This window comes from Nannospalax galili, unplaced genomic scaffold, assembly GCF_000622305.1.
Source record: "Nannospalax galili isolate Female #2095 unplaced genomic scaffold, S.galili_v1.0 scaffold312, whole genome shotgun sequence".
Taxonomy (NCBI): domain Eukaryota; kingdom Metazoa; phylum Chordata; class Mammalia; order Rodentia; family Spalacidae; genus Nannospalax; species Nannospalax galili.
In genome coordinates, this window is record NW_008335967.1 from 3,790,803 (window position 1) to 3,818,438 (window position 27,636).

General features: G+C 45.2%; 1 protein-coding gene across 1 annotated transcript in view; it reads right to left on the minus strand.

Annotated features, from left to right (window-relative positions):
* Window positions 1-21,580, minus strand: part of Cdhr3 (cadherin related family member 3) — a 64,810-nt gene extending 43,230 nt beyond the window's left edge. The window contains exons 1-4 of the mRNA XM_008830788.1: window positions 21,535-21,580; window positions 11,434-11,636; window positions 5,877-6,042; window positions 3,568-3,665 (exon numbers count right to left, since the gene is read on the minus strand). Coding sequence (XP_008829010.1) covers window positions 3,568-3,665; window positions 5,877-6,042; window positions 11,434-11,636; window positions 21,535-21,580 — 513 coding nt within the window. The remainder of the gene's footprint in view (window positions 1-3,567; window positions 3,666-5,876; window positions 6,043-11,433; window positions 11,637-21,534) is intronic.
* Window positions 21,581-27,636: the final 6,056 nt, after the last annotated feature.

Genomic DNA, 27,636 nt, shown 5'->3' on the forward strand with positions numbered 1-27,636 from the left:
GAGAGATAGGGAGAGAGAGGGGGGGGGGAGAGGGAGAGGGAGAGGGAGAGAGAGAGAGAGAGAGAGAGAGAGAGAGAGAGAGAAACTCACATGGAAAAAATAACGCCACGGAGAGAGAGAGAGAGAGACCTAGAACACCCCATGAGAAGGGCTTGGGCATTCAGGGAGCCAGTGTCTTCTCTGAGCAGTCTCAGTTCTGGTTATGATTGATCACTTGGACCTTTGTTTCTGATTTCAGGGCCATGCCCAAGGCCAGTCACATCAGACATCCCAGGGGGACCCAGGCCCTTGTATGTGTGTGTGTGTGTGTGTGTGTGTGTGTGTGTGTGTGTGTGTATGTGTGTGTGTAAAGTTCCCAAGAGCTTTTAATTTATAGCCAAGTTTGAGCAGCATCGACTTGTCCATGGCAAGCTAGCCCATCTCTGTTCTGCTTTACATGGGAAACTGTGCCATTTAGTTCCCCCAAGTGCCCAAAATAAAACTTCTAAGTATGAAGGCCATACAGTTTCTGCCCAAGATATTACCTTCCTCCAGTCTGAGATTCTTCCAGGCTGTGTCAGCTGCTCCTGCAGGACAGCTGATGGCTGCTCAGTTCCACACAGGTATTAAATACTCCACTGAAGCTTTCCGTGGCAATTGGGAGCATCCCTCCCACAAGCAACCCCAAACTCAATGCAGGGGCCTCCATTCCAGTAATGGCCCAGCCCTACTGCTCCCTCAGAACCATTTTGACAGCACTGCATATTTTAAAGGGAGCTATCCTGTCACATTGACTTCCCCAGGCTGCCTCCCTTCCTCTCCAAGGGTGACAACTATACCTGAGAGAGGGTTCTAAAAGAATAGGACCTTATGCCAGCTGCATAATTTGGAGATATATTAAAATGGGGATTTGAAAATACAGAACTAAGCTGGGTGTTGTGGCGCACACCTTTAATCCCAGCACTTGGGAGGCAGAGGCAGGCAGATCGTTGTGAGATTGAGGCCAAGCCTGGTCTACACAGTGAGTTCCAGGCCATCTGGGGCTACAGGGAGACTCTGTCTCAAAAAGACAAAAAATTACAAATCTAGGTAGGTGCAGTAGTGTATAATTTGATCCCAGCACTTGGGAGGCTGAGGCAGGATTGTAAGTTTGAAGCCAGCTTGGGTTGCAAAATCTTGCCTATAAATAATAAATAAATAAATAAATAAATAAATAAATAAATAAATAAATAAATTTGTCTTGGAAGCTGAAATTCCTTCACTTGCAGCTTATGTAAACTTCATAGTCATTATCATGCTAAGCGATAATCATTTGGTATATAGACAAGGCAGGGCTCAGAACAGAATATCTCCAATATAGTACCTTGGCAATTGACAAAATTGCAGAAGCAAAAAGTTTCCTCTGACCTGGTCCCTACTTTCTTCTTTACAGTACATCATGAGCCCCTCACCTCAGAGGCTTCCTGCTCTATTCCCAGAGACTAAGGGGAGTCTGAACAGATGCCTTCACTAAGGTACCACTGTTGTTTTGTCCAATCATACTTTTATATAAGTTTCATTTTTTCATGGAACCTGAGCATAAAAACACATACTTTGGGGTTGGAGAGATGGCTCAATGGGTAAGAGTGCTTGCCATGCAAACACAAAGACCTGAGTTCAGATCCCAACACTTATGTAAAAAAACGAATGTAGTGGCAAGTACATATAATCCCAGTGCTGTGACGGGATCAGAGATAGGAGGATCACTGGGGTGTGCTAGCCACCAGCCTAATTCTAGGTTCAGTGAGAGACCCTGGCTCAAAGGAATAACACAGAGAATAAGAGAACAGCACACTCAGTGTCCTCCTCTGGCCTCCTCTAGCACTCCTGCACACAAGGCACACACACGTACACACACACACACACACACACACACACACACACACCATTCTCATATACAGACACACACAAAATAACGTGGTTTTCTTCAGGACTCTGTAGCTTCATTTCTGAAGGTTCCCATGTCCTACAAAACTTATCTAACAGCATGCCTATTTACTAACCTCTTGGTAGATGTTCAAATGGACTAAATAAATAATAACACACTATATTTTGGGGTGCTGACTTAATCCCCAGCCAGGATCTCTTTTCCTTTGGTCACTGTCAAGGAGTAGTGGCCAGAGGAAATGATCAGTGACGAGTAGCCAAAATGTTAGAAGTCAAACTTCAGGGACGGTTTTGCTTTCCTGCCCAAAAGTCACAGGCGAGGCTGGCCTGTCTCCTTTACCATATACCCCTTCTTACTTCCTGCATGGGGTTCAGAGCTATCATGACATGACATGTATCTGTAGTAGTCATCTTGCAACCATAAGGTTAGAAAAACAGGATGAAGCCAACAAACATGGTCCAGATGGAAGAGCAGAAACAGAAAGCATCCAGCCTCCTGGTGGTATAGTACTAGCCCTGGGCAGTCTGGCTGCCTCCAAACTTCTTGTTATAGGAGAAAGTAAATCCATCTCTCATCTTCCACTATGGTTCTATTTTCTATTATCAGCCGATAAACCCCTCACTATCTGGCATAACAAGTATGCTATTAGTAAATACACCTTTTAGTACAGAGTAGACACCCATTAAACGCTTGTACATTCATTCGATTATTCATGCAAACGATGACATGAATGAAACTTGAACAAATGGATATTTTTGAGCAGGAGGATCATCTAATAAAAACAGCTTATTCCTTCATATAGAGCTGTCTCCAGGAACCTTCTAGCACCTGTTCCATACCCCATGGGCTACCTACATTGGTCCTGAAGTTTAGTCCCAGGGATTATTTTTCCCTGTTAGAGAAATTGTTCCTGTTATAGCTGTAAATCGGCAGCAAATGGCAGGAATAATGTCCTATTTCAGCATCCTCTTCTCTGATGACCAGGCTGGAGACAGGACAGCCTGCTCCCTGGTGAGCCAGGCAGCTTCAGGGCACTCACAGGACATGCTGGGGCCCATGGAGGAATAGTTAAGAAGCTTCACCCAAGTGTTGGTGGCTATTAAAGCCCCAGTTCTGCAAGGAATCCAATTTCAAAAGGGAGGATACCTCAACTGTCTCAGACTGAATTGTGAGGCAAATCTCTGGGACCCAGTCCCTGCTCTGTACCCCAGAATCCCTAGGACTTTTAAATTTTGCTTTTTTTTTTTTTCTCCCCTATGTTGTCTATAAGCTTGACTTCATCTCTTAGAAAGGATATGTTAGTGTCTCATTTGGGGGTGCACATTTTGTGCTTACATTCAAAATAGCATGAATGGCTTTTTATCAGCTTAAAAGTGAACACTGCTGACCAGTTTGGCTCTGCCTGGCGAGGCCACTCAACTTCTCACATGACCAAGCCCCACCTATGGCAGGCAGCCTTCTGCTTCCTGTGTCACTCAGGAAGCACTGGAGCTCAACACGGTTAAGAGTTTGTCCAAGGTCACACAGTGCTATGCTCAAAAGCCCGGCCCGGGCTCTGGAGACCGCAGTGCACCCCCCTGCTGCCATTTCCACCCGCCCACCAGGCTGGGCCAGGCTCCGGCCTTGAAGCCTACTCAGGCGGCACAATCCAGGACTCTTACGCTGAGGGGTGTGTTCTGGCTTGTGTCTTCTGGGTCAAAGGCCTCCACTTGGTAAATGAATCCAGGGTTTGTTCTTTCTACTACATAGAGGTTTAAACCTGATGGGTGTCAAAGGAGAATAAGAATGTCTCATTAGATAAACAAACAGGAAACCCCAAAACCAGGGCAGCCAGACACAGTCAAAAGGAACGAGCATGCAGGCATCGTGGGGCAGAGGTCAGAATGATAAGATGCAGGGGAAGACCACCAATCCGCTTGCCTGAACGGAACTGTTTATGGAGATCACTAAAGTGCCAGGTGTCATGTCTTCAGTCACCTCCCCCATAGGGAGGTGACCCAGGGGGCTGCTGTTAGCTTGGAAAGTGGGCTGGGATGAGAGCAGAGCTGGAAGTCACCCTGGTGCTTACAGTATGATGATGCTCACACTCAGCTTCATGGGCTACAGTGACCCTATGAATTGCACTTGGACTCCCAGCAGAAGGGTGTGGTTGTGATGGCGGGCCTTCCCAGGGGTGGGGAAGAGACAGAGTAAGCTGAGGGTCCTAGAAGCTCAGGCCAAAAGTTAATTCCATCTGCTACAGAGTTTTGGCAATCAGGACAGGAAGGAATAGGCAGCACCAGCCCCTCTAGGCTCTGGCCCACTTTCTAGAAGTGGCTGAGAATATTGAAAAGAACACTTCCAAGGGGCACCATGCTGAAGACTTCACATGTATTCTGTCTCCTTTCGTCCTCATTACTGTCCCATAATAATAAATAACAAAGTGTAATTATTCGATTAGTGTAAGTAGCACATTACAATGAGGAAACTGAGGCTCGGGCAGTTTGCAAAGTTGTCTCAGCTAGTAAGCGGTAGGATCAGACTTCAGATACAGACTGTTAGAGAGCTGAACTTGAGCTTAGATGTGCCATCAACTAAAACAGGACAGTGGAGAAGACTGGGGTGGGAGTGGGGTGAGGTGGGAGTCAAGAGTTTGGTGTGAGAGGCTTACTAAGCCTGAGAAGCTCATTAGACATCCAAGTGATGTTGGGTAAGACAGATGGTTTGAGTGGTAAGTTCACGGAGAATGTGAACAAAACAATGAACTTGGGGTTCTCAGTGTACAGAGACTGAGCAAGGCCAGAAGCTTACAAAATCTGGTAGTGAGTGCTCCTAGGTTCCAGCTTCCTTATCTTTATTGTATTATTTTTTAAATGTTTACTTATTATTGGGTGTGTGTGTGTGTGTGTGTGTGTGTGTGTGTGTGTGTGTGTGTAGGGGAAAGGACAGCTTTGTGAAGCTGGTTCTCTCAGTTTTTTAATATTTTATTTATTATTATTTTATGTGTGTATTGCCCACATGTAAGTGCACCCTTGTTGTGCAGTGCCCATGGAGGTCAGAAGAAGGTGTCAGATTCCCCTGGAACTGGAGTTAGGATGATTGTTAGCCACCATGTGGGTGCTGGGAATAGAACCCGGGTCCTCTGCAAGAGCAGCCAGTGCTCTTAACCCCTGAGCCATTTCTTTAGCCCCTCTCCTTCCACTTTTATGTGGGTTCTGGGAATTGAACTCAGGTTTCCAAGTTTACACAAGAGGCTTTACCTGCTGAACCATCTTGGCGCTGCCACCCCTTTTTTGTGTTGGGGACCAAACCCTGGCAGTGTGCATGCTATACAAACACTTTACCACTGAGCTACATCTCCAGCCTAGTAGTTCCTTAGGTCATTCCCAATAGCTTGCATACCTTGCCTAAAGAGTTCATGAGAGGAACTGGAGAGATGGCTCAGCTGTTAAGAACACTATTCTTGCAGAAGACCCGGGTTCAAATTCCAGCACCCACATGACAGTTAACAACTGTCTGTAACTCCAATCCCAGGGGATCCGACAGCCTCTTCTGACCTCTATAGGCATTTCATGACACAGGTGCACTTACCTACATGCAGGCAATACACACATACACATAAAAAAATAATAAATTTTTTTAAAAAAAAAGAGTTCATGAGAGGGCACAAGCAAGCCCACTAATGACCACAGAATACTGTAACAAACCCAGGTTCCTCGAGAAAGCTCCACATTGAGGTTCCTGAGCTCAGTGTTCTTCCTAGGACCAGGAGGTGACAGTGAAAAGCACAGATGTGAGGCTCTGCAAACTGTGGGTGTCATGACTGGGCATGCTGAGCAGAGGACATTTCATTTATTCCCTGCTCGTTAAGCAGCTGCCTTTTCTGAAGAAGCAGCTGCTCATTTATTTACTTTTTCTGTTTGCCTCTGTCCCGCAGGGGCCTCCCTGATGCCACCGTCTGGGTTGCATCTTGATCCTAGTTATGTCTTACCTTGCGCCAAGTTGCCTTGAAACTGGGGTGGCTCATTCACATCTGTCACCTGCACAGTCAGAACCTGCAGGTCTGTGACACCAACATCATCCTTAACATAAATCTGCAAATCAAATGTTTTTGGTCCTGTTTCAAAATCTAGTTGCTCCTTCCCAGTGGTGACAACCTAAAACAAAATGCAAAATTCTCAGCAACTACATTAAAGCAGGTCTGCTTCAGATGCATGCGCTTTGCAACCAGATCTTACTAGGAAGAAAGCATCTGGCCTCCTGGCAACCATTCTTCACTCACTGTTAGGAAGCTGTTGTTTGCCTTAGTCCTTCCAACATAAGCCTCATGACACTTTGCAGAAGGGGCTCCTGGGTAGAATGCTGCTTTTCATAGGAGAGAAAAATATTCAGGAGACATTTTGGTATAGTTAACTGAAGATGGAAAGCTGGAGAATTTAAAAGCCTACTGCCACTTGGCTAGGCCCCTAGACAAGCCTCTTAGTTACCCTGGATGCAGTTGGATTTTCTCCTCTTTAAGAAAGGATGTCATAACTCCTTGGGATTACTAAATTATATGTTGATAGTAACCCCAATCTCATTTGCCGAAGGCCACATCTAAGAATAAATAAAAGGGGACACTTGTGTAAATAGTCACTATCTATTCAGTGAACACATAGCTCACATTTTTTTTGTGCCTTTCCCTACACATTTCCTTTACCAAAAACTTTTGTCCTCTGCAATGTATTTTGGAGAGACAGGAAGGACACCAAGAGCAGGGCCAAGGAGACATCCCCTGAATCTAAGCTGTCACTGCAAGAGCCCCTGTTGTCCTTGGCAGGAGGTCCTGCTGAAGTTAATTAGAGCTAGCCTGAGATTCATCCCATCTCCAGCATAGCCCCAGAGCTCTTCTCAGGCCCAGAGTTCTTTGAGATATTGCTGTGGTTTAGTCATCCCTTCAAACACTCATGCTGAAATTGCCAGTGTGACACCACTGGCTTGGGTGAGCTGACCTATAAGAAGTGGTTGGGTGGTGGGCACTGTACTCTCTCAAGTAGATTAACGCCTTATTTTGAGAGAGTGATAAAGCTGTTATAAAGCAAGTTCCACTTCCTGGACTTTTCCTGTTCCTGCCTTCTTACTCTCCTCTGCATCCTTTCACTGTGGGGTTGCTTTGGCCATGCTATGCTGCAGCAAGAAGCCCTCACCAGGCATCAGCCCCTTGGTTGCCTCCCCAGACTCCAGAATCAGAAGAAAGCAATTTCTTATATTTATAAATTACCCAGCCCATAGTATTCTGTTATAGAAGTCAAACTAAGGCAGATATCCAGATCTAAATTATTTCTCTTTAAAAATTGCATTATTTTCTTATTTATTTTGCATGGGGGGATATGGTTGCTCGTGTGCTATGGCATACACTGAGGACAACTTGCAGGGATCAGTTCTTTCCTTTCTCCAGGTGGGGCCAAGAGATTGAACTCTGACCATGGGGCTTGGTAGCAAGATATTTGCCTGCTGAGCCTTTCTCTCTCTCTCTCTCTCTCTCTCTCTCTCTCTCTCTCTCTCTCTCTCTCTCTCTCTCTCTCTCTCTCTCTCTCTCTCTCTCTCTCTCTCTCTCTCTCTCTCTCTCTCTCTCTCTCTCTCTCTCTCTCTCTCTCTCTCTCTCTCTCTCTCTCTCTCTCTCTCTCTCTCTCTCTCTCTCTCTCTCTCTCTCTCTCTCTCTCTCTCTCTCTCTCTCTCTCTCTCTCTCTCTCTCTCTCTCTCTCTCTCTCTCTCTCTCTCTCTCTCTCTCTCTCTCTCTCTCTCTCTCTCTCTCTCTCTCTCTCTCTCTCTCTCTCTCTCTCTCTCTCTCTCTCTCTCTCTCGCTTCCCCATCTCTGACTCTCTCTATCCCTCTCCTTTTTTGCATTAATAGGTACTGAACCCAGAGTCTCACACATACTAGGTGTTATGGTTTGAATGAGAAATGTCCCCTATAGGCTCATGTATTTGAGCACTTGGTCCCCTGTTGTTTGGGAAGGTTATAGAAACTTTAGGAGGCACAGTCTTGCTGGAAGAAGTAAATCACTGGGGCAGACTTTGAGGTTATAGTCTCACCCCACTTCCTGCCCATCCTTTCTGCTTCCTATGTGCGGATGAGATGTGGTCGTTCAGCTTCCTGCTCAGGCCGCCTGCAGCCATGCTTTACCTGTCATTATGGACTCTCCCTCTAGAACCATAAACCAAATAGACTTTCTTCCTTAAGTTGCTTCTGCTCATGGTATTTTATCACAGCAAGAAAAAAGTAATATACTAGAAAAACACCCTACCACTGTGCTAATATCAGCCCAGGGACCGAATTTCTTCTAGACCTTTGGGTAATATACCCAGGGCTGAGTGCTAGGATACTCAGCATCATGTAATGAGAGCACTTGGCTCAGGTCCCATTTCCTCTACTGAACTTCTGTGTGACCTCAGGAGAGTTCCTTTCTCTTCCTCTGATTCTAACTCTGGAAGTTTTTCTTGGTCTAGTCGAGCAGCTGATGAATTATAACTAAGAGCAAGGTCAGGGAGGGAGGAGTTCACTGTGAGCTGCATATAGTTTGAGAGGGCTGCATGAAGGTAGGGGGTATCGAGTTTAACCTCGCAAGAGCTAGACTGATTATGAAAAGTGATGACAGTCACTGATGTGAATGAGTGTGCGCAGTGGAGGGAGATTAGAGAGGAGGGTAGAGAGAGGAAAGAGGTAGTCTGGTATCTGTAGACAATCTATCTGTGTGTGAGCCTGGTAGCCACTTACCCAGAGTTGATATGGTCACTATGTTCTACCCAATGGAAAATGAGGCAGCACAACACAAGCTCTAAAGCACAGACTCTGAGCCAGATAGACTTCAAAGTTCAGCTTCCAATATTTAACTTTCCCATGCTCATTTTCCCGATCTGTAATACGAGGGTAAAAATAACACCTGCTTTGTAATGTTGCAAGGCTTGAATGAGCTGACCCAAGGGCAGTACTCAGAGCACTATCTGGTATTGGGCAACTCTTTGCCAATATCACCCTTGGGGAGTGGAAACTACTTAAGGAGTGTGCATCCACCCGAGCAGATGGTCCACTGATTCATTTATGCTCCAGTGCCCTGCTCACTCTGGAGCCTTCTTCTATATCCCAAGTTTGGATGAATCCCTTCCCTTTACATCATCCGTTGCTAGCTCCCCTCAGACTAGCTTGAACACCCTACAGGAAGTAAATGGACTGCTCAAAAAGAGTGTCCAAACTCTTTATCTTGGACCCAAAAGAAATGTGTTGCTAGAAATGGAAAAATTGTTTCAAGGGTTTTGTGCTGCTGTTTGGGGGAGTTTTTTTCTTTTTGAGACAGGGTCTCACTATATAGCCCCATCTGGAACTCACTATGTAGACCATCCCAGGCTGGTCTTGATCTCACAGTGATCCATCTGCCTCTGCCTCCTGAGTTCTGGGATTAAAGGCATTGCACTACCACGTCCAGCTTTTTTATTTTTTATTTTTTACAAGCTTTATTAAATGTTTATGGGTCTTTTGCCAAGCTGTTTTTGTACATTTTATTTAATTGTCACAACAGCTGCAGGTTAATAAATTCCCCCACCCCCTGCTTCACATATAAGGAGATTAAGATAGAGAAGAAAGGGGATATCCAAAAGTCCCAGATGGGAGTAGGAAGCCTCAATTTGGCTACAGGCAATCTGGTTGTGAAGTTCTAAGATGAAGGAGCAAGTTTGATTTTAAGTGCATGAACTTTGAAGTCATTCTGAACAAGGCTGAGTAAATAGGTCCACAATGCTCAGAACAACTGATGGGAAAAGAGAGGAGTCAGGCTGAGAGATGGTGGATGAAAGAGGAGCAGGTGCTGGCCTTCACAGGACCTTGGAGAGCTCCTCCGACTGTCTGCTTGCTGTCCTATTCCTGGGCTGCTCAGAGCTGTCCTTAGTGTCCCTGCTCCAGAAGAAAACCCCTGACCCATGAAAGAAAACCCCTAGCCACCACACAGGACTGAGGATACCCTGACTTCCCTCTAGTGGGCAGTATTGAGCTCTCTATATTCTAGTCATGAATTAACAGATTAATAAAGTTGTTTTAAAAATAATAAGGTCCCACAGGCTGGAGAGATGGCTCAGTAGTTAAGAACACTGGCTGTTCTTGCAGAAGACCCAGGTTTGAATCCCAGCACCCACATGGCAGCTAACAACTGTCCAAAACTCCAGTTCCAGGGGATCTGACAACCTCTTCTGTCCTCCATGGGCATTACACATGCACTTACCTACATGCAGGCAATACACAAATACACATAAAATAAAAATAAATAAAATATTTAAAAAACAATAATAAGGTCCCAGAACTAGACACCCTGGTTTCCAGTCTTAGCTCAGCTACACAACCTAGGACAAACTACTCGGTCTCCCTGAGCTTCATTTCCCTCATCGGTGAGAAGGAGCTAATGTTAAAATCACAACCATTAGATTGTCTTGAGGATTTCAAGAGCAGAGGTGTATGAATCATTTTCATCAGTGACCAGCATATAGAATGTGTTCCATAGTTTTGAGCAGTTGGCAGGGCTTATGGAAACAGATAGGCAGCAGCTGCTAAAGGCAGCCCAGATGTCAAGAGTAGACAGGCAGAGCAGCTAAGTCTTGAAGCCAGCATCTGGATTCTGGGAACATCCATGGGGTACTGAGGGTGAAGATTGGCAGAACCCAGCCCTGAGTGTGGAGAATACTGGCCTCTGGCTTCAGGGTGTGAATTCCTCAGGGTGTAGGTTCCACAGCTATAGGGTCTTGATCTGCACACTTCTTCTGAAGCTCAAGTGACTCAAATGATTTAAGAACACTAGCATATACTTCATGGAAGCAACCAAGTCTAGACCAGGCAGACCTGAGTCCAGCGGGTCCCATGAAGACCCCAGGGACCCATGGTAGGGCTGGTACTAATTGAAGGAGACTGCCAGGCTTGTTGAGGAAAGGGATTGGGGTGGAGAATACCAAAGGCAGGCAATTTCAGACCCCTAGACCCTAAAGAAGACATCTTCAGGATAGCCTTCTCTATGGGAAAGTGACAACTTTGGGAAAGACTCCAATGACAAAAAGAACAACTACGACATGGGAATGTGAATTATTGTCTCTGAATCACCTGCATTCAGAGGAAACATGCACATTGGGCAGGGGCTGGAGACCTATATGCTTATAAATGGGTATGCATCTTTCATATTAAATATGTTTGCTCTTTCAGACTGTCTCCTAAATAATCACAGGGTCACAAGAGAGCAGAATTCCCTAGATTCAAGGTCATTAGGACCTGACTTTTCAGATCAGTATCCACTCTCACCCATTCAAAGAATTAGTTAGCCAAAGCACACCTGACACCCAGTATCATGTGAAGGCATAATATTTATGGGAACTGTGTAGATAAAGAAGGAAAACCAAAGGCTATGGGGCATCTAGTGCAGGGGGTCCTGGGATCCCCCAACAGGCAGAAATTAAAGCAGGGAGAGAGGAAAGGATCAATGCTCTAGAATCCATCTTTGCAGATGTGGGGGGTGGCAGAAATGACAGGCTGCTCACCTCAAAGTTGGTGCCTGACAGTCTGTTCACCCTGAAGGCTTCAGTGAAGGGTCTTGGGTTGATTACTAGTGGAAACCCTGGGATCACAGGTGACAGCGATACGGATAAATTCACAGAAAATTCATGCACCAGAGTCCCAGGTGGAGCATTCTCTACCACACTGCTGGTGGCAGGCAGGTGGATCAGGTGTAATGCTTCTCCTCCTGTAGGTTTTAAAAAGATGTGAGGCAGCATGAATCCAAAGCCTTGGCTGGGAATAGGGACTTCACAGCTTGGTCCATGGCTTCATTTTGTGGTAACAGCAGGGACTGGTCACTTCTCAAGACTGAATACTCTCCACAAGTACTGGAAGTGAAATGTGAGGTCTTCTGGGAGCCGAGGAAAAACAGCCCCAGAAGAAGCCATGAAATCTGCTTCTGCTGCTGGAACAAAGCCTGTGCTTCTCCCCTGCCTCCCTGCCACCCTCCTCTTTTCTCCCAGCCTTTGTGAAAGAGCCAAGGAAAGAAACTTGCCATACTTTAAGAGACAGTAGCACTTTAATGTGTGCAATGACATCCTCTCTTGCAGGGGCCCACAAGATGCTAAAAGTTAGTTTTCCTTCTCTGAAGCGGTGTTGGATTCATGAGGTCGTCTAAGAATTGGATGTGTATGACTAGAGAACTCAAGAATTGGGCGATTTCTCCACAGCTGTTAGCAATGTCAAGAACAATGATCTGTTATTGTTGGAGGCCTGTTGAGGGTCAATCAACACTTCTTTGATGATTAATCCTCATTTCACAGAGGAGAAAATGAGAGTCAGGAGGGCACATGAATTGATTTGGGCAGCAGTTTAGTTAGGGAGTTTTACACTTTAAGAGACCATGTGTTTCACCTGGGAAAGTATGGGAGCATTTCCAAGGTCTGCATGGTACTGTGGCAGATTTGCCCACTACAGAGGAGATCCACCAGAGGCCACATTCTCTCCTGCTTTCAGAATCTTGCTAACTATCATGGGCTGGGGCTGAATAGTGTCCTCTAACACTTCATGTCCCAAAGAACCTCAGAATATGCCCTGTATGGAAATTAGAACCTTCACAGGTATACATAGTGGATTAGGGTGGACCCTGAATCCAGTGACTGGTGTCCCTATAAAAAGGCAGAACAGGAGAGGTGGGTCAGCAGTTAAGAGCACTGGTTGCTCTTGCAAACAACCCAGGTTTGGTTTCCAGCACCCACATGGTAGCTAAAAACCACCCTTAATTCCACTTCCAAGGGATCTGATACCCTCTTCTGACCTCTATGCACATTATACAATAGGGGGTGCACTTACATCATGTAGGTAAAATACTAATACACATAAAAAATAAAGTCAGTGTATAGACACACACAGGAAAAATGCAATGAAATAGAAGGGGCAGAGACTGGAAAGATCCCACCACAGCCATCGAGTAAAAAACCATCCTCAGCAGCAGAGATGTCACCCAGAACTGGACTGGAAGCTGGGTGTTCTAGTTGTTTCTCCATTGCTGTGACAAAACACTCTGACTGACACTAACTCGGGGAGGAAAGGGCTTATTTTATCTTACATCTCCTGTGTCACAGTTCATTAGGGAGCCCAAGGTAGAAACTCAGGGCAGGAACTTGGGGGCAGGAGCTGGAGCCGCCCACAGGACATGAAGGAACTCTGCTTACTGGCTTGCTCCCTGGCCCCTGCTCAGCCTGCTTTCTTTGGCAACACAGGCCCACCTGCCTGGGGGTGGCACCGCCCACAGTGGGCTGGGTTCTCCCACATCACACAACAGTCAAGAAGATGCCCCACAGACATGGCCATAGGCCAGCCCAATGGAGGCAGTTCCCCAGTTGAGGCTCCCTCAACCCAGGTGTGTCAAGTTGACACTAAAACTACCCAGCACAATTGGCCCCTTGTCAACTTGACACACAAACACATCACTATTAAACCATAACATTTCCAATTCATGTCCCTAAGATATGATGTTAATATCACAACATAAGACAGTACAACCTTAAAAGTCCCACAGTCCTTAAAAAATCCAAACACTTAAAAGTCCGTAGTCTCTTTTAAAAGTCTCTTAACTGTGATATTAATTCAACTGTGAATCTAAAACTTTTATAGCCACTTTTGAAAGAGATGTATCTTTGCTCTGGAAATTATTATTGAGTATGTTAAAGCTGTAATGAAATGCTTCTTCTAAAAATTAAAATATTAGCCGGGCATGGTGGTGCACACCTTTAATCCCAGCACTCGGGAGGCAGATACCATCATTAAGAGGTAAATTATGGGGGTGGAGAGATGGCTCGGCAGTTAAAAGCACTGACTGCTTTTGCAGAGGACCCAGGTTCGATTTCCAGCACCCATATAGCAGCTAACAACCATCTGTAACTCCAGTTCCAGGAGATGTGACGCCCTCTTTTGACCTCCGACCTCCAAGAGCATTGCAGGACACAGGTGCACTTACACACATACAGGCAATACACCCATTACACAATGAAAGAAAATTAAATAAATAAATTTTTTTTAAAAAAACCAAAACAAGTACTGTCTTATTTCAAAGGGAAGAATCAGGCACACCTAAGTAAAAACAAAGTCCAGCAAAAGCTGGGCGTGGTCATACAGGCCCATAATCGCAGCTACTTATAAGGGTGAGGCAGGAGGATCAAAGGGTCAAGGCTACATACAGGATGAGTTCAGGCCAACCTGGGCAATTTAGTGAGACCATATTTCAAAAATAAAAAGAGAGCTGAACTGTAGCTCAGTAGTAGAGTGATTTCCTAGCTTGCACAAGGCCCTGGGTTCAATCCCTATTACCACACACCTACTCATACACACACACACACGAAAGAAAGAAAAAATTCTATTCTGCTGGAATATAAGCTGACCAGAGCTTAGGCATGAGAGCCTTACTAAGTTTCACTTGGCATTTTCCACAGCCTCACCCCAGCGGGCAGATTGCTGGGGCTGCCAACCTTAGCACATCTCCTTTGAGGAACTGGAGAGACTAGAGAAGTCTGCAAATATTGGTTTTTCTGGGGTCTATCCATTGATCATAACTTTGAGAAGACCTGGGTTTGAAACTAATTCCATGAAAGAAGCAGCAATTCAGCTCAGGGCACCTGACTCCAAGGGCAACCTCCTTAGCTTTTCCTACTCCTTCTCAAATGTCCTATTTTGAGTGACATCAAGGAAGATATTTTGGAAAAGAAGTAAATCAATCCAGTGTCGTCAAGCAGTTTGTATTTGGAATTACTCATTCTGTGTCTAGTTAAAGCTAGAATGTCCTTTAGATATACCCTTTCTACTGACACCCTTCTGTTGACCTCTTCTCACAGGGCAAGGCCATGTGCTAGGATCATGCAACTGTACTCCCAAATATAGAGGCATTCATTGGAGATACTGACAAGAAAGGTAGCAACACTAGGGTCTCAACACTCCATTTCTCTAGCTCCCCTGTCAATAAAGAGGCAGTAGCAGTAACAGCAATTGTGATAATCAAGCAACTAGGGTCTGTGTGCTAACGTGGAGCATTGGTAAGATGCAGTGCCCGCAGAGTGTTCAACCCAGTCATTCCACATGTAACTTTAAGTGAGGTTCCAAAAGCACCCAGCTGAAAATGATGTGCCCAACAGTGACCAGCTGAGTAGTGGCCGAGGGAAGATCAGAGGCTCAAGACTAGCTCTGCTTAAGAGACCTCGTTTTCCATCTAAGGCTAGTCTTCTGGATGGTTCTTTTGTGACTGGAGTCTGGTGAGCAGGCAAGACGCTTTAATGGAATTTGACTTACACATGTGTCTTAAGAATCAAATTAGAATTGTTGGCATCTAACACTTGGAAAAAGAAAAGGCATGTGAATATGTATTATCAGTCACAGAGGCAGCTGCAACATCTCCATACATGATAGGTTCACTTATTTCTCCTGAAATATAGCCTTTCTAGAAATGGACCTCTGGGGCCTCCTTCCAAGAGCCAGTGCTGAGACTAACGCTTCCCTAACTTCAGCTACTCGTCTCTTCAGTTACTCCCTGGGCCCTCAACACCAAGTGGCAATGTGGGACCAGGCTAGGGAGTGACACCTCTTTTTCTTCTCCCCAGAAGAAAAAACACAGCTGCTCCAACTTACAGCTCTGCTTTCAGGACATAGAGCTGTGCTCACCTGAGACCATCTCTCAATGAATGCTCATTCAGGAGCTGTTGAGATGGCTCAGCTCATAAAGGTACTTGCCACACAGGCCTGCCACCTGAGTTGAATCGATAGGCCATATATAGAGATGGAAGGAGAGACCAACTCCACCAATTTGACCTCTGACATTCACATGAATGCTGTGGTATGTCCCCTCCCCATCATATACAGGCATCCAGACTAATAATGATTTTAAAAAACTAAAAATAAATAAGTAGTCCTTCATTTTCTCTAGTAACTAATCAAAGGGCATGAAGGAAGTCAGTGCTGTGAAGCAGAGATTTGAAATTGGAGCCCTTGCTTCAAGTGTCATCTTGGCTGTTGCTTGAACAAGTGACTGTGGGCTGGAGCCTGACCTTCCCTGGGGTTCCGATGTCAACTCTCTCAGGGTGCTACCCCAATGGCTGCTAATCAGGGTTCTGTTGCTAAGAAACAATCACAGGAGCATAATGACAAAGCCCACAGATCTGGAGTTTGGTTACAGAAAAATACATATAGCATAGCAAGAATATTAAAGTTAAAAAAAAAAGAATATTAAAGAGACTCATGGTAGCTGAAGGCTACCTCATAGCAAGAGATTTGGAGGTCCTGGGGCCTGGCTAACATTGTCACATTTTCTTCAAGGGCAATGGCACTTGGATTAGGAGCCACTGATGCATGCACAAATACTGTCTCAGTTCATTTCCTGTTGCAGTAACAGAATACCACAGACTGGGTAATTTATAGACAATAAGATTTTCTTTGGCTCATCAGTCTGCACAGTGGGAGGTCCTAATTGAGGTGCTACACCTTGTGAGGGCCTTCTGCATGTGTCTCAACAAAGCATCGCATAGTGAGAGAAAGCCCACCTTGCTCTTTGTTTAAGAAAGCATCTCACTCGGTAGCCCAGGCTATCCTGGAACTCACTATGTAAGCCTCAAACTTACGGCAATTCTCTACCCCAAATGCTAGAATTACAGGTATGTAATGCCTGGTTCAAACTTGCTTTTATAACAAACCCACTCTCTTGATAGGAAGCCCCACATCCACAATAATAACATTAATCTCTTTATGAGGACTCTACCCTCAGGACCTCATCACCTTGTAAAGGTCGTACTCCTCACAGTATTCCACAGGGTAAAGTTTCTAAGACCCAAATGCATGTCAATCACAGCAAACACTTTGAAAGCATGGAAACCAAAGGAAAGTGAATCTGAAATTCTGTTTTTCCTTGGGCACATTCTTGCTACAGAACCAGCCTCAACTACAGAGTCCACTGAGGTCATGGCTGAGACCAGGTGCAAATCATCCATCTCACAATTAATGATAATAGTGCTCACAAGCTGGAATATGTCCTACAGAAACTCCTAGGACATGGGATGCATGCTTGCAAGGCAACATTACTAATCCAAATGCTTCACACCTTGACCTGGGGACAGTGTGTTACAAGAACTCTAGGAAGGCAATGTAGGCTAATAGCAGGCTCACTAGGTCTTAGAACACAGGGCTTGCACCTTTCAGCCTGACTGATCCATCCCAAAGCCTGAATCAGCCCATGCCTCCCTGCAGCTCTCCCCGGGACAGTTAAGGAGCAGTCTTGAGAGTTCTCAATTTATGGTAGCTAGTTCTTCCATATACTTGTCATATACTCTGTGTTCAACTAAATCATATGATGTGAAACTTCCCGCCATCCCTAAAAGGTTATAAAAGTCAGACCTTTCCTTCGTTCTAAGGATTGGTCCGAGACTCCTTAGGGAGACTGCTAGTTTGGTCCCAAGATGAAGGCTCCTCTCTGAAGAGGCTCCTCTGGCCTCCCCAATCCTCTCAGGCCACCCCACCCCCATTCTCTTAATGAGGCTCCTCTCCAGGCTTTAAAGGGAAGCCACTTCTTCCCTTTAAGGCCCCATCATGTCAGATCTCCATATATCATGTTGTTTCTAATTCTCTCCCTCCCAACATGAAGTCCAATCCTGGCCTCAAAGCCCTCCCATTCTACTAAGCCTCCTGGGAGGGAATTGTGTCAGCTTCCTTTACAGATGGACAGTTGCTGCTCTAGCCTATGACTCACTCTTACAACACACATAACCACAGAAGATAATACACATACTGATGAACTATGGAGTACCATGGAAGTTTTGTTTCAAAAGACTCAACATCTTCCTAATCTCTTTCATTGTAATAGCATATACCTTCCTCATCCAGCCCTTCTTGGAGAAGCTGATCCATGCCAGGCAAGAATACAAGAGAAAAGGGAACTCCACTAATGATTCCACACATCAAATTAGGTTGAAGTTAATAAGAAAAAGGTATGTTGGTCTGGGATCCTCATTCTGGGGCTGCCCTAAGGGCTGGTTTCTTTTCCCAAGGCCACAGACATGAAAAACAGATGGGTTCCAGGGATCTGGGTGAATGATGGAGCTGGGCACGAGAAAAAGATGAGCAGCTCATGGGCAAGAAGGGAGAGCTAAGAGGTCTTTCCTGAGGCCAGCTCTGAAGGGAAAGTGACATGGAGAGAGACGAGAAACCTTTTAAACCTTGTTTGGATATCATATAAAGAGTTAATTGACCTACAGAAAGACTTTCTGGAAATCAATTCTCTTCCTGAATTTTCAAACCATGAAAACATTAAGAAGCAGTTACACCTAATTTCACAAGGGGCAAAAGACACTGAATCTCAGGGTTTTCCAGATTTCCTGACACCACCTGGCAAAGGACCAAGCTCAGATGTCAGAACTGGGGGACTTCCCCAAGACAGCTATGATTGCCTCCCACCTGGCACTTATGGAAAAACTCAGCTCCATGAGCTTGATACCTCTCCATGGTCACATCATCTTTCTAGACTCAGAGGAAGTCCTTCTCTCTCTAACCCTCCTGGCATGCATCATTTCCATGAGTGTAATACAAAAGCTAGCTTCCCTGAGGCTTTCTAAAAGTGTAGACAGCTTCCATATGTGTCAGGTTTAAATATGCTGGGGTCCTCTGCTGCTTCCTTTGCCTTCTGGGAATTACATGTGGTCCTTTAGCGCTGATGGAGCTTAAAGACTCCCGTCTCAACTCTTTCCCTCAGGTATAGTCAAGAGTTTTGCCTCTTTTATGTTCTCTAGGGATTTTGTTTGTAAGCCATTGTCAGAATGGCCCATGAGAGCGTCCCAAACGAAAATTTCCATTTTCCTCATGTTAGTAGGCAATGGGGAAGACAGAAACCAATTCAAATGCAAATATGAAGTAGGCAGAAGATCTGAAGCACTGCCTTTGGTGAGGGAGCATCAGTAAATGTGAAAGGAATACACACACACACACACACACACACACACACACACACACCAGACTCTAAAAAAATGCTTATCAACAAAACCAAGTACATACTAGATGCCATCTGTTTATGACACTGAAGGCCCACAGAGCATTAAGAGATATAAAACATGGTATTATGGGTCTGACATTGTAATTGAAGAAGCAGGACATTACATTACAGGTGAATTACAGAATGGTAGCTCATGCCAGCTTGTTGAGCACTTGGTCTGTACTGGACATTGTACTGAGATGTTGGCATACAGAGCATGTACAGGCAAGGGGCATTCCAGGGTGCAGTGGGAAGAGGGTTTACCATGAGCCCAAGCAAATGGGAAGGCCCTGGGGGATGGTACGCCTGAGTTGGACCTTAAGGTAGAACCCAAGGAAAGAAAAGAGGAGGCTAATTTGCTTTCTTTGAAGCTGTCATGCAGTGTCCACCTTCTACATGCTGAAGGCAGATGTGTGTGTATCTGTCCGCAGGCCCCAAATCCCTCAGAACCCTAAAGTTCAAGAGTGACTGTCATGATCAGGTTCTCAGACTCCCAAAGGACAGACTACACTACAGTAGACCTTCAAAAACTAGGACTTGACCTGTGCAAGGAAACTCATGATAAAGTGAGGAGGCTGTTGGGCAGGGAAGGATTCCGATGTACTTTCCTATCAGAAATCCCAAGTATTTCTGGAAAATGTGCAATCTACTACTTTCCTAAATCAATGATAAAGTTTTACATGACAGTGTTCAAGTGCAAGACACTGGCTGCATTCTGTCTAAACTCACTCCTCCTTGGTGACAATAAATGTCACCTCTTAACTCAAACAGCTATAGTTCTAAAAGTTCATGTTTCTGGGGGAACTTCTAATGTTTACTTCAAGAGCCTGGATTGCTCAAAGCCTGCTTTAATTTCATAGATTCTCTGCCCTCTACAGGGTAAAAGCCCCAGATGAAGGAGGGCTCAATATTAGGAAACCCAGTTATTCATTTATCGGGGATTTATTTATTTATTTATTTATTTATTTATTTATTTATTTATTTATTTTGAGACAGGTTTTTCCTGTAGCTCTAGCTGGCCTGGAACTGGCCTGCCTCTGCCTCCTAAGTATTGAAATTTTTATATTCTTAGCAGATCAAAGAGGAAAATCAAATGTTCATTTTTGTGGATCTTGAAAAGTCATTTGATTTAAAAATCCATTTTTATTTAGAACTGAATCATCCAAATAAAACTGTCTCCTTAACATACAAAACATTTCTGCCTCATACAGAAATCTGGCATCGTGCTTAGTGGTAACAAGGCAGGAATGCACGCTCCTCTCGTTAATTAGTGATGGTCAGGAGAAACAGGCCTGACAATTAGATAAGAGAAAGAAATGACACATATAAAAATAGGAGCAGAGGACTAGGGATGTTCATTCTCTTCAATTCTGGAAAATACATGAGAATTGACAAAGAAATTGTTATAAACAGTAAGATGATTCACTAATAGGCATCTGTATGGCATAAACAGAAAGTAAAAAGATGTAAGAGAAGAAAATATTCCATTTACAAATATAAAAAGGAAAAAGAACATGTTACTAGAATAACTGTGATCAGAATGTATAATATCTACATGAAAGAAACCAAACACTACTCCCCAGAAAAATAAAGATTTAAACAAGTATCTAGAACCTGGACTTTGATCATAAGGAGGCTCAGCAGAATAAATGATCATCACTACCTTTTCCTAAGCATTTACTATGTTCCAGGCTCTTCTCTGAGCATTTCACTGCATAACTCATCAAAGATGCAAATTACCCCTAAATTAACCTACAAATTAACATGATTGGATTTCACACATTACACATACATTACCTATTCAAAATATAAAATTTAATTTAAAAAGCTTAATTTCAATAATCCAAATTGACAATGCTTAAAAAATCATATGAGATTCTTGAAGCTCTTGAATGGAGTGTAAAAGTGTTAGGAAGGGGGGCTGGAAAGATGGTTCAGCTGTTAAGAGTTGCTCTTGCAGAGGACCTGGATTCGATTCCCAGCACCCACGTGGCAGCTAACAGCCATCTGTAACTCCAGCTGCAGGGGATCTAACGCCCCCTCTGACCTCCATGGTCACTGTACAACACAGTTGCACTTACATACATGCAGGCAATACACTCATACACATAAAAACAATAAATTTTAAAATTAAAAAATATATTTAAAATAGGAGTATTAGGCAGAATCCTGGGCCCTTTATCAGAAGCTTTCTTTGCTCCACAGGGAGACAATAGCACCTTTTTATCTGTTTTTCTGAATGATGACTTGCCAATTCCAAGGCCAGCAATAATCCTCAGAATATCCATACGCAGCTGGGCTCCAAGAAGCACTTTACCAATCTTTGTTCTCAGGATTCCCAGCACAGGCCAGCGAACCCAGAGGAAGAGTGCCATCTACACAAGCCTAGACTCCACTATGGATCTCTAAGTGCCTCTCTCCTCCAGGATCCTGGACCTCAGTGTTCAAGCCACCCAGAGCTGCTACCTTTCATTCGTCATGGCAGAGAAGCCCTCAATGGAACAAGGCCTCCCAAGGGTGATGTTCTCTCTGAGGGCATTCTTACGCAGTGATACTCTTCAAACCAAGCAGATCAAGCAGGCTTCACAGCGAATGGAGCTCCTACCTGAAGTAACCCCCAGGAAAGCCACAATAATGACTGCCCCCTGCATACTGGAAGCTCACTGTGTGTGTAGCTATCCAGACTCTGAACCCAGCTTTCTACCTCCACCTTTATTCCAGACGCTGCAATCTTCCCCACCTGGCTCTGTTGCCAGGCAGGCAATCAAACAGAGGCTTTGGTGGTAACTAAGGGAGACTCTAAACACCACAGGTCTGTTTGTTCCTTGATGACCTGCTTCTTTGATAGTGTGGTACCCAAGAGGCCAGCTAGCCCTCCCTCATTAGCCCGGGGTCTGTCCTAAAAGTCCTCCTCAACCATGTACTTTCACAGAGAGAGCTCATGAACAGTCAAAAGAGCAAGAAAGAGCAAGACACCATGATGGTGGTAAAAGCTATATGTCCATGCTGGTCTCGATTGCCCTGTAACCAGTCCTGTTGTCATTCCCACAAACGGGGATTGCAAATGGGGGGGCGGGTTCTCTGATGCCTTGAGCTAAGGAATAAGACTCAGACTTGGGAATTCACTGGAGCTGGTTCTAAAGACACTAGCTAAGAGCTGGAACCAAATGTCCCCACAAGGCAGATGCCTGGTAGGCGCTGCCCTCTGATGCTCTATTAGTGACTTTTCCTATTGCTGTGACAAAATGCCTGACCAAAGCAATGTAAGGAAGGAAGGGTTTATTTAATCTCATACTTTGGCACAACAGTCCATCATGGTGGGGAAGGCAGCAGGAGGATAAGGCAGCTGGTCACATTGCAGAGATGAATGCTGGTACTCACCTGGCTTTCTCCTTTTTATTCAGTCTGTGTCCTCAGCCCATGGAAAGGTGCCATCCATTCTAGGGTAGATCTTCCCACCTCAATTAACCCAGTTTAGACACACCCTCACAGGCATCCCTAGATGGTTTGTCTCCTTGGCAGTTCTAGATTTTGTCAAGTCAACAATATTAAACATCACAGATGTCATCCATTGCTATGGCCCCTCCAGACCTCAAAGAAGGTTGGCTGAGACTATTGGAGTCATGAGGTCTCTGCCCACTGGGGAATGATGTGGCCTTTATAGCATTTTTATGGCCCATGCAGCACTCTGCCAGGGCACAAGGAGAAGCAAGTAAATTATTGCAGGCTAGGCTCTGCCTTCACTCCAGGTAACAGTGGGCTGAGGGAAGATGGCTGAAGGGTAGCCTGTCCTTCTGCATGGAGCAGTGGGAAGAGTAGCTGGTACAGTGAAAGGACCATCTCCCCATCAGTGAAAGGGTCATTTCCCCATCCCTCTCATGGGACACCTGCTGGCTATGAAGAAGAGACAGCCCAGCATCTCCAAGCTGGTGCAGGAGAACAGCGGAGAGGTTGAGCCAGAGCCTCCAGTTAGGGACGAGAGTGATAAGGAGACCCCCAGGAGCTCTGAAGAACTGCAGTTAGGCCCCACAGATGAACCTGCACACAGTCAGTGTCAGCCACAGAGGTCACAACAGAGAGACAGTAACCATCTGACTAGAGAGACTGCCTACTCCTTCATCCTCTCCCTCTCTCCAGACCCTGGGCAAAGAGAGAGGAGATGGTAAGAGCAACGCAATGTGCTCAGAGTACCAGCACCAGCTTCACTATCCCAGAAGCAGGAGAGTGACAGGAGATGAGATTCAAGTTGGATTGGGTTTGTGGAAGCCTGACACAGTGCTGATCATGAACACCTGAAAGTGCAAAAGACAAGATGTTAAGGAACATTCAAGCTGGGCATATGTCGTAGCTCACACCTACAATTCCAGCACTCAGGAGACTGAGGCAGGAGGATTGCTATGAGTTCCAGGTTAACCTGGGCTACATAACGAGTTCCATTCCAAGATAGCTTGGGCTACAGAGGAAGATTCTGTCTCAAAACATGAAAGCAAGAGAGAGAGCAAAAAAGAGAGAGAAAGAGAGAGAAGAAGGAGAAGCAGGAGGAGGGGGAGGGAGGGAGAAAGGGAGAGAGGAAAGAAGGAAGGAAGGAAGGAAGGAAGGAAGGAAGGAAGGAAGGAAAATTTAACTGAAGTTTATTGAAGACAGTAACTAGAAGAAAAATAAAAGCATTTCAGTTCACATGCCTCTGAGTTGGGACTGCTGGCTCCAGTCCCTCCTGGACAGGAAGAAAAGATTCTGAAACAGGTGACCTCCCCAGGTGACACTGCCAGTGTGTGCTCTGTTCAGAAACCCAGGGCAGCAAGGCTGGCTCTCCCTTTCCACCAGTTTACATGTTCCATAGGCCCCAGTTCTTGCCCCAATGTGCCTCTGGGTCACCAGCCTGGCTTAAGGTCCTTACTTCTGACCTAGCCTATCTCCATGTCCCGCAATGCATTCTACAGGAATCTCAGGTTCATTTCCCAGAAGCATGATTCTGATCATTCACTGTCCTGCTAAAACAGCAACCCACTTTTCCTGAATAAAGCAGGAAGGGTGGTAAGATGTGGAATGTTAGTCTGTAGGTTTCTGTGTGAAGTAGGTAAATGGTAAAAAAAAAAAATCATAGGTTTGGCTGCATGATCTTAGCAAATTACTTAACCTTTCAGATCTCAATTCTACTTGCTCCAGCCTGTAAATCAGGGAAAGTACTTGCTATGCTGTATTACTGCAGTAGAGAATGATACAATGAATCAAAGGAAACAGCCCAGTGCTATTTTCCAGGGGGGCATCTGTAAGATGGTGGAGGGGAAGCATAGTAGGTACTCAGAATTCCCTGGCTGAGTAAAAAGAGGAATACACAACAGTTGCCAAGTTACCAGTTCTCACCCGTTTTTCCTGTCATATTAGTTACTGTAAATAATCCATTTCATTATGCATAATTAAAGCTGAAGTTATGGCTCAGATTAAGTTATGGCAAACGTCAGAATAATTAAGGCTTTGAATTAAAGAAACTCACATCTGTTTAATTTTCAGCCTGACTACACAGCATTTTCATGTTGCCCTATTTTCACTGGGTTCACGTGAGCCTCCTCCTCCCAGCATCCCAGGGGCAGGCAGGGTCATATTCTGGAAAGGGTTGTATGTGCATTTGTGTTTCCTCTTGTAATCACAGCTTCTGTTTCCAGTCCAAAGGTTGCTATCATCGCCAGGGGCTGCTGCCCCTTTTAAAAGTACATGGTTCTGGAAGGGGACCCCACTGGGTCAGAACTTCAAATTGCACAGGGACTACAGATGACCCTGGGGGCCTTGCTCTCTTGTCCCCTGGCTTCCAGAGTGCTGAGCCACCCCAGACACCAGGGTCTCCACAGCACAATGAATGGGGAAGCTCATAGCCTGAGGCCAGAACCTTAGGACCCGGGATCCTTCTGCTAAGTCCTGGCTGGCCCTGCAGTGGTCAGGCCTTAGAGTATTTCAAGGGACTTCCCTGGGAATCCACCAATGCTAGTGTTTAGTGTGCTAGCAAAGAGTTGCCTTCTGAACATTCGATGACTTAGCACTTGGAATACACTTTGCAATGGATGAATTGTTTATAACTCACAAACCTTTCTGTAATCTATGTGAACTTGAAAAAAACTGACTTCAGATGAGAAATCAAAGATGCTCGATTGCTCTGCTCCTTTAGCCGTTCCACAGGTGGGATGCGAGGACTGGCCAGTAAACCTCATTGCCTTTATATGTGGCAGAGGCAGGGGGTAGATCTGCCTATGCCTATCTGTCCAGCTTGGAATGGTGGCTTCCAGAAAGTACATCCTAGGACAGGACATCTGGGTTTTGTCATTCCAGTACCTTGTATCCATGATCCCCTCAGGGCCAGACCCACACTTACAGCCATGGCCAGCATGCTAATGGCACAAAGCTTCAGGCAGAAGTGGAAATGTGTCCCTCTCCTACATCATGTGGCCCAGAGTTCTACCCTCCACACCACATTGGAGCTTTTACATGCCAGGCTTCAGCCAGTCCTCCCACGCTCTTCCAGGCCAGGGGAACTCTTGCACTTCTTTACATCCCAATTGCTTCCCAGTTAATATGGCACCTGATGCATAGTTAGTGCTCATAAAATTGTAGAATTAGTAATCCACTTTGTGTTCTGTTCTCTATCCTTCTCTCCGTCCACCGCCACTCCAAACATACACCAGTGAGGGGTGTGAAGAAATTCTACAGCTCTCTTCCAGGACCCAAGAGCTGCTCCTTCCTCCACCAGTCCTGAGGACGGTGGGAGGGGCTTCTCTGAAGCCAAGGCTCTGACACCCCCTGACAAGACCCCTGCCCTGGCTCAAGGTGGGAAGAGCAAGATGAACACCTTCCTGAAGCTCAGTACCATTTGACCCCAAGGAATCTAAGGGCTTCCAGAACTCTGTGGGCTTGGCATGCCTAGCCTCTTGGGTCGAACCTCCCAGAAACCCAGGTCATTCTTATTTTTTGTTGTTGTTGTTATTGTTGTTTTAATAACACCTTGATGGAGATATGTTTCATACATGATACAACATACCTAGTCAAAGTATACAACCCACCACTCTGATTTTTGTTATATTCACAGAGTTGTGCAACCATCGCCACAAATTTTAGAACATTTTCATTGCTCTAAAAAGAAACCTTTCACCTCTTAGCAAAAACTCATTTTCCTCCAGCTTCCTCCCCAAACTCTGCAACCACTAATCTGTTCTGGTCTCTGTAGCTGTCCTCACTCTGGACAGTTCATATGAATGGAATCATGCAGTATGTGGATTTAGGACTGGCTTCTTTCACTTAGCATAAGGTCCTCAGGTTTCATTGAGCTCACAGCCTGACCAGTACTTCATGGTGCGGATGTGCCTCATGTGGTTTGCTGATTTGTCTACTGATAAAGCATTTGGCTTATTTCTACTTCTTAACTATCATGAGTAAAGCTGCAATGAACACACGCAAGTTTTGCAGAAAGATGTGTTCAGGAGCACAAATGCCAGGTCATATGGTAACCACTTGATCGTTCTAGTACACAAACATCTGACTTGCTTTGAAACCAGCTTCTTCTGCAGAGTCCTTCATTGGCATCCCTGTCCCCAGCTGTGGGTCTCTGCCTTTGCAACTTCTCTGCCACCTTGTCCAAATGTCTTTACACCAGTTAATCACTTCTCCCTTCTTCCTCTATGTAGCATTCGTTTGTTCATTCAGCAAATGTTGACTGCCTACTGTGTGCCCAGCCTGCTGTGCATGATGAGGTTAAAGCATGGAACAAAACAAATGAGAATGTCTTGGCCAGCCAAATCAACATTATAAAAACACTCCAGGACTCCATCCATCCATTCATCCATCCATCCATCAATACATCCATCCATCAATACATCCATCCATCCATCCATCCATCCATCTATCCATCCATCCAATCATCAGTGCAATCAGCCTCATTGCATATGAGCAACTGATCTGGGTACCAGGATGGTATCAGTTACGTGCACACCACTATGACCAAAATATCTGATAGAAGCAAGTAAGAAGATGGTTTATTTTAGTTCACAGTCTCAGAATGATTTCAGCGCATCATACTATAGAAAGGGTGGAGAGTTCAGCTCCTGTTGGCAGGGGCACCTATGGGTAGCTTGTTCACATGGTGCAGACCAGGAAACAGAAGTGGGCAGAGCCAGCAGCAGGTATAACCTTCAAAGCCCCACCCCCAATGACCTAGTTCTACCAACCAGGTTCCACATCCTAAAGGCTTCATAACCTGTACAGCAGCACCACAAGCTGGAAGCTGAGTGTTCAAAGCATGATCTGGTCGAGGGCACTTAGCTCTAAACCATAATATCAGACCTAAACACAAGTGCCCCACCAAGGTCTTCAAACCTAGTCCAGAGACCAGCTCGATCTGTAAGCCCATAATTACAGTCAAGTGGGCCAAGTACTGTGTTCAAGGATGCCTGAGGCTGTGGGGCCAAGTGGATGAAGAGGATCAAGTTCTGAATGAGAGTAAGAATGTTAGGAAGGTTTGTAGATGCAGGAGTGAGCAGGAGAAAATGCAAGGTAGAGGTTGTTCCAGGAACGGAAGAGACAGCAGAGAGATCTGAATAGTGTGGCTCATCTGCCACCTGACTTACCCCTAGGGAGCTTAATTTTTAAGAAAAAAATATTTTTGGCTAGGTAATATGTGCACACAATATAAAACTCCATGTTTTCATGCCGTCACTGCAAAGGC